Source organism: Octodon degus, unplaced genomic scaffold (genome assembly GCF_000260255.1).
Source record: "Octodon degus isolate 3935 unplaced genomic scaffold, OctDeg1.0 scaffold00056, whole genome shotgun sequence".
In the NCBI taxonomy this organism is placed as follows: domain Eukaryota; kingdom Metazoa; phylum Chordata; class Mammalia; order Rodentia; family Octodontidae; genus Octodon; species Octodon degus.
Genome location: NW_004524632.1, coordinates 7,199,493 through 7,207,325, shown reverse-complemented (window position 1 = coordinate 7,207,325; position 7,833 = coordinate 7,199,493). Strand labels below are relative to the sequence as shown.

The following is a 7,833-nucleotide window of genomic DNA, read 5'->3' as shown; positions in this document are numbered from 1 at the left end:
AAAAAAAAAAAGATTCATAGTAGGTTTTTCCCATGCTGCAACATCATTTTCACAGATAATTTTCATAGGATAATTTTCTCAGAAACCTTATCCACTACCTATGTGGATTCTCAAAGAATCCTCCAGCTTGTGAGAAATTTCACTGGCCCATATTTGCCACCATCACAAATGTAATAAAGGGCTGAACAAAACATGACATGTTAAACTTATTTATAACATTCCTATGGTCTGTCTTAAGGTTTTATTTAAATTTTGTGGGGGGGCGGGGAGATGGCTCAGTGGAATAAGCGCTTCCCTGGCAAGCACAAGGGCCTGAGTTCAATCCCCCAGTTCCACAATCAATCAATCAATCAATCAATCAATCAATCAAATCTCGTGCCACTTAGTTTAGGCTCCAGGATCAAAGCCAGAAACCTCTGTCTGCTTTTCATGAATATGTTTAAGAATAGCAGATTTTGGATTATAATAATTAGATATTCTAAGGGAATTTTTGACTTACTAAACAAAAACTGTGTTATATAATGAACTCATTTTATAAAAGGAGAGGTAAAATGAGGGATATAAGTTCAAGTGATCTTGTCATCAAACTCAAAGGGCCAACTGGTATTTCATTTTTGTTGTTGTTCAGGGTCTCACTAAGCAGCTTGGACTCATAGTTGTCGCGCGCAGCCTTGCCAGCAAGGAAGACGCGATCAATGGTTGTGTCTGCGCAGCCTTCATTGCTGTCTTACATTTCCCTTCTCTCCCCCCCCCCCAGGCCCCTGCTCTTAGCTTATAAGTCTCAGGGCTTCCAATCATGGGGTGCCACGTACGTACTGTCCATTGGTCCAGGTACGCGGAAGCAATGCATTAGCCCAAGCCTTGGCCTTATATGGAGTTGTTTATTACTAGGAGCGCTCACCCCCTGAGGGGGTGGAAGGCGGAAACTGGCGCCATCCTAGGGCGCGGCTACACGCAGCTCCCTACACATAGTGATCTTCTTGCCTGAGTGCTGGGATTACAGGTGTGTGCCACCACGCCCAGACTCCATCACTGGCTCAGCGTGGCATCCGGTGGCAGGGATCAAACCCTAGCCCCTGCACTTACCTAGGCAAGCATTTAGTCTACTGAGCTATCCCGCCGACCTAAGTTTTTTTTGTTGTTGTTTTTTAATGTATTTAGTACAGGGTCTGTAGGGTTTCACTACATAGATCAGACTCATAGTTACCCACCTGTTTTCAGCCTCCCATGTGTTGGGATTACAGGGGCGCGCCACCACACTAGTCTCAGTCGCCACCTCAGCGCGTGCTCCGGGGGCAGGGCCAGAACAGCAGGCCAGGGGTCGAACCCGGGGCTATGCTCTGCCTAACAGGCAATTTAGTCCACTGAGCTATCTGGCCGGCCCTGCAAACTGGTATGTCTATTTAGAAGAGTAGGTCACTATTGACTTTTAAATATCTGATCCCTACAATGGTAACAGTTCTATGGCAAAGATTTCACTAGATTTTCTTTGTGACTTTAAGTGAAAAATGAAGCAGAAAAAGGTTTTGAAGTGAGCAGGAGTTAAATTATCAAGGTAATCCTATGAAAAGTCTTATTATAATATAAGAATAAGTGAGAAAAATAAAGCAATATTCTTATTGTAAAATAAAAACAAGCCTTTTGTCAAGTTGTCCAACTATATTAAAAGAACTCTTTTAAAAGCTCATTAAAAGTCAGGCAGGGTGGTACACACTTACAATTCCAACATTTGGGAGGCTGAAGCAGGAGGACCACCATGAATCTGAGCCTAGTCTAGACTGCACAGTGAGTTTAAGGCCCAGCTGAAGGACACAGTGAGGCCCTGTCTTAAAAAAAATCCAAAAAAAGTTCAGTAAAGTAGCTCCGCCAGGGGCCAGGGAGATGGCTCAGTAGAATGAGCACTTCCCTGGCAAGCGCAAGGGCCTGAGTTCAATCCCTGGTTCTGTCAAAAAAAAAAAAAAAGAAAAAGAAAGAAAAAAAAAGCGTTCATTAAAATAGCTCTTCCATTTGTTTCCTCTATATTAAAATAATACATTCTTCGGATTATATTCTCTTTTTTTGGCTTTCTTCTTTTCAAGCGGGCATATTAGGTAGGAAGTTGACAGAGAATCAAAAAGGAAAACCTGGGTGGAAATGAGGAAGGAGAGAACTAAGGGTTTCGGCCTCATCTTCCACACTGCGATGTAGGTGCAGAGTGCGCTCGCCAACTGCTACTGTGCTGAGCACCGTGCGCCGGCACTAACTCCCAGCACCGCCTTAACGAGACAGGAAAGAACAGCCTCGGCGAGCGAGGCCTCCGGGATGAAGGAGTGCGGGAGTTCTCACCGGGTGAAGGGAATGTCGTGAAATTAGGCAGCGACGACGCTAAAACCACCGACTTGTACGCTTTGAAAGGATGAATTTTATGGCATGTGACTTATATCTCAATAAAGCTGTTACTCTGAAACATATGTGCTACTAAAAGATCTCCAAAGAAGAGATCTTTTATGTTTTAAGACCATTTCCCCCCCAGGCACGAGAACCAGCTTAGTCCAAATATCCTGCAAACCTCAGCGTGCCTTTCGGCTCGGGGCCAGAGCGCACAGAATCCCTCCCGTCGTCTCTGCGCAGGGTTCTGGCACAGGTGAAAATGCTGGGGAGGTTCGTGGCGGTCGCTTTTGTCCTTTTTCACTCCAGTCTTCACACTTTTTGGGTTTTCCCAGGCTTTTAAATCTCCTGCCAGCTTCTGTCCTCCTCAGCTATTCTGTGGGTAGACCAGTGGTTTCTCTTACCTACCCTGCGGTTTCCAAAACACTGGGAGTTCAAGCGGGTCCAAGAGACAGCCGAGAGTGTTTCTCTCTCAGCCTCCCACAAGACGTGTACAAGAGGAACAGCAAGGCGAGGGGCAGGAATGGCGAGTCTCGACTTGACGCTTCCCTACGTTGGGCTGATGAACAAAGATTTTATTTCCTGTGGTCCATCATTGGTAAGAAGCAGATATAATTTTCTAAAGAAGCTATTTTCCACCATTCAACCCCTGTCATCTGGCAGAGAAGGGCCCGGAGAAGTGGCCACATGCTGCAAGATGACCATGGTGCCACCGTGAAAGAACCGGCACCTCGCGCGTCCCAGCCCCACGCAGCTCGAGTTGGCGCCACGTCACCCTCTCCTCCTGGCCACACACTGCTGCTCCCACGCTGGCACGGCTTCTCCATTTCTCTTCAGGTGATTAATTCTTCCCTCCCAGCCCCATTCCTTTCTGCCAGCTCACAGTCCTTCTCTGCCTCTTGCGGGTTTCGGCTAACACCTGCTCAGCCCTGGACTAGGCGACCCTTCTCAGCTCACATTTAGCAAAGCAAATGGGTACATTATTACCCCCAATTCTCCACCGCTCCGGTATGTTCTCAGCTAGCTATAAAGGCTTTAGGCATTCAAGTACATAACACCGTATCACATGAAGACCACCATAAAATACTGTAACGTACCAAAGCCCCCCCCAAAAAAAACAAAGATTTAAAAATAGAAGATTTTTTTTATTTTCTAAAGTGGGCATGGGGCTGGGGAGATGCCTCAGTTGGATAAGCGCTTCCCTGGAAAGCGTAAGGACCTGAGTTCAATCTCCGGTTCTGCCAAAAATAAATAAATAAATAGGGATTTTTTTTTTTAAGTGGACTTTTCATGCAATTATATTTTATTAACAACATTGATTTCATGATAAAATATTAAAAACTTTGTTCGCCGAATGTAAATGTATTATACATGTTCTGCGTTAAAGTGGACTTTTTGTGTATTTAGGACAGGGTCTACAGGGTCTCACTCCACAGATCAGACTCATAGTGAGCCTCCTGTTTTCAGCCTCCCAAGCGCTGGGATTACAGGCGCCACCATGCCCAGGCTCAGCTGCAGTCTCAGTGCCGGCACCGCACGCTGGAGATCAAATCCCGGTGCCTGCCTAAGCAGGCGCTTTAGTCTGTTGAGCCATCTGGCCGGCCCTTAAAGTGGACTTTTAAAAGGAGCCTTTAAAAGAAATTATACAGTAAAACAAAATAAATGCTAGAATAATAAGATTTATAAAAATGGCATTATCTATTATTTACTATTTAATCCCCTTACAATATTACTTCTCAGGGAGGTTGGATACATTGACAACAGTAAGAAAATAAAGAAGCACCGGAAAATTTCATAACGGGTTTTAAAAAGTCACAGAGCACAACAGTTCTAAAGCTACTGGAAGTTTGATCTCAAACTCTGATTCTGAGAGATCCGCACTCCCCATTTATAATAACTTTACATAATTAACATTCAAGACTCTGCCCTGCCATCCGCAATCAGAGAACTAGAAACAAAGAAGGTGCGTGGTGTTCAGACACCCCTCAAACTATGTGAATTTAGAAAAACAAAATTGTGATTTTTGAACTTTTCACTAATGGGTTCTAATCCTGTCCCTTTTTTTTTTTTTTAATTTTGCACACAGCTGTCTGTTGTACTTTTTAGAATCACACCAGATGCTGGGTTCATCAAGCGAGAGCTGGGAAACAATGCCTGCGAAGCAATTAGAGGCGGCGAGGCCGGGGGAGACTCATATTAAAACGCCATAGCGCGGCTCTGGGGGGAATCTCTGCGCAGCTCTATCCTGACATTTCCGCGCTGCCAGACAGGCGGGCTGCGCGGAAGGGCACCGAGACCAGGAGGTAACGTGCTGGAATTCATTTCTGCAGCAGATGAAGGCTCAGCCGAGCTGGGACCCACCCAAGGCTTTTGTTACGAACTTGGCCAGCATTTTAGTGGAATGTGACTAGATCTTGTGGGCATCTAACAAAGCCCAAGGAATAAGAACCTATTAAAGCTCCAGTTCAATAAAATGATCTAGCATCATAAAATAATCCAGCGGAAGGCAGAAGCAGAAGGCTTCTCATGGTTCAACACCAGCGCAGGGAGCCCCAGCAGGGAGAAGGTTAATTAAACACTCCACTAACTTTCCTCAGCAAGAGCTAACGCCCCTGGCAGAGAAGCTGAGGCAGAAAAGACAATAAACCCCATTCTGCACCTGTTTGGTGCAGCCTTACCCAGCCACCGAGACTCACCTTGCAGGGGGACGTCCCAGCAGTACCTGAAATACAAGAGGAAAAAATGGAGATAAGTCCAACTTGGGTGCTCAGTTGTGACTGACATACAGCAGCTGGCCAGTCCAACGAGCTTGCTAGAGAGTCCATTATTAGTGAAATCCTAGTTTTGTTTAAAAAAAAAAAAAAAGAGTTGTCTTTTAAATATGAAAATTCTTTTTCAGGACTGGGCATTGAACCCAGGACCTTCTGCGCTCCCTCACTATCCCTTTTTAAGATGTGTTAAATTTTGAGAGAGGGGTCTCACTAAATGACTGACTCACCTAGCTAGCGCTGAACGTATGATTCTCCTGCCTCAGCCTCCGGGCGTGCCAGGATCACCAGCAAGGCCACCGGGCTCGGCTATGAAAGCTTCACAAAAGCTGCATTAACACTGCGCTTCCCTGGCAAGCGCAAGGGCCTGAGTTCAATCCCCCAGGTCCGGGGGGGAAAAAAAAACAAACAAAACAACCTACCACATAACTCATAGGGAAAGTGATTTAACGGCTGGAAAAGACCCCAGAAGAAACCTCCCAAGGGAGCCACAGGGGAGCAGCTCCGTTCTCGGAAACAATGCCCAGTTGTGGCAACAGCCTTCCACACGACCACCACCACCAGCACCAGCACATCCTCCCACGACTGACCACCTGAATTCTTCCCCTGTAGCTGAGGCACAGTGGATGCGGGCTCGCCTCACATCTAGGCCAGAACTGCAAAAGGATCTGCAAGACTAGGAGTGTTCAGAGCCTTCCACCAACACAATAAGCATCCTGTGTACATCACAACTTGGACCCCAACTTGCATTTTCTCCAGGGACAGTGTCCCACCCAGGAAAGTCTGCACGGAGCAATATAATTCTTTTTTTCAGTACCAGGGATCGAACTTGGGACCTTGTGCTTGCCAGGCAGGCACTTATGCCACTGAGCTATGTCCCCAGCCCATTTTTTCTCTTTTCAACGCAGCCTTGATGTGCCGCCATGCACCCCAAGGCTCATAGCCCACGGCCCTTCAGGGGATTGCGATTGGTCTGTCGGTATGAGGGAGATCAGTCCAGTGCGTAGCAGGGTTTTTTCTTTTCTGTGTAAAACACATTAGGAAAATGGAGAGACACCGGTAAGGTGGGGGGCCCCATGGATGGGAGAGATGATCAGAGATGGGGAGGGAAGATGGAGGAGAAACCTGACGGTCATCGCTCCCCATTCCTGCCCTTCACAGAGCGGTCCTGGGCTGACTCTGGGCAACGGAGAAAGACGGGAGTCGCCTGGGGCAGGGGCAGGCGAAGGCCAGGCAGCTTCGCCCACAGGCAGAGAGAAGCAGGTAGCCGGGATCTGGTCCAGGAGGTGTGTCTGGTCCGGTGTGGGAAGGGCCGGCCTCCTCCTAGCAGTAGCTATGCAAACTCTTCTGTTAAACAGAGCTAAAATTCCTACCATGACTCAGCTTCTAATTAAATAGAAACCAGTGGATGATCTTGGCCCTCTTGGTACCTTCCTCTCAGGGCACCCGCTGCAAGCTTGCACCTATTTCCCGCTCCTGCTCCGCCACATGCTGGCTTCTCGTCAAGCAGAGAGGGGATGCTCGAAGTCCACAGGTACTAAGAGCTTCGCCTCGCCAACAGCAGCCATTGTATAGAGAAACGATTCAAGTGGCAGATCCAGAGCACAAAAGGTCGCAGGACTGACAGATACTGGAGAGCCTAACCTGCTTTCTTTTCGATAATGTTGTAATTAAACATTTCCATTAAGCTTTCAGCTAGACGATGAACAAGTTCCGAGGACCCAGTTACTGCCAGCATGATGATCAGAGTTAACAATACTGAGTTACATACCGGAGATTTGCTAATAAGGCCAAATTATATATATACCAGACCTTCAATGTTCTCAGCATTTGTCAGAAAAGAGTAACCCTGCAAGATGACGGATGCTTTTTTTTTTTTTTTTTTTTTCATTTTTTATGTATTTGGTGCAGGGTCTTACTATGTGGCTTGGACTCGTAGTGGTCCTCCTGGTTCAGCCTCCCCAGCGCTGGGATTACAGGCATGCACCACCACCCGGACTCTGTTACCAGCTCAGCATGCACTGGGGGCGGGGCTGGCACAGCATGTGAGACCAGGGATCGAACCCTGGTCCCTGCGCTTGCCAAAGTAGACACTTAGGTCTGCTGAGCTATCTTGCTGGCCCTGATGGATGCATTTATTAACCTGATTATAGTAATAATTTCAGAATGCATATACACATTGGGTCAAATTGGGGGGTGCGGGGCTTGAGACAAGGTCTCTCTGTGAAGTCCAGGCTGGCCATGAACTCACAGCGATCCTGTCTCAGCCTCCAGAGTGCTGGGACCACGGGCGTGCACCACCACAGCTCCTGCACATCGGGTCATGCTGCACATTTGAAATGTAGGCGATTTTGTCTTTTCATGAAAAGAAATAGCTCTGCAAAGAAAATTCGTATGTTGAACCATGCTACTTCACAGCATGGGGAGGACACTGATTCCCCACTTTTTCAGAAGGCATCAGTCTGTTTCGCTACCCTAATTTCTCTCCCTCTCTTCTTTTTTTTTTCAATATTTTATTTATTTCGGGGCTGGAGAGATGGCTCAGTGGTCTAAAGCACCTACTTGGAACCAGCTTGGCAAAGCACAGGGACCGCGGTTCAAACCCCCAGCACCACATGCCAGCCAGCCCCGCCCCCTGGTGGGCTGAGCTGCCCCCCCCACAATAAATAAATGTTAAAAAAATATTTTATTTATTTCT

General features: G+C 47.0%; 1 protein-coding gene across 1 annotated transcript in view; it reads right to left on the bottom strand.

Moving 5' to 3' along the window:
- The window catches only part of Skap1 (src kinase associated phosphoprotein 1), a 234,409-nt gene that overhangs the window by 212,955 nt on the left and 13,621 nt on the right, over positions 1–7,833 (bottom strand). The window contains exon 3 of the mRNA XM_023718126.1: positions 5,064–5,089. Within this exon, the coding sequence (XP_023573894.1) occupies positions 5,064–5,089 (26 nt within the window). The remainder of the gene's footprint in view (positions 1–5,063; positions 5,090–7,833) is intronic.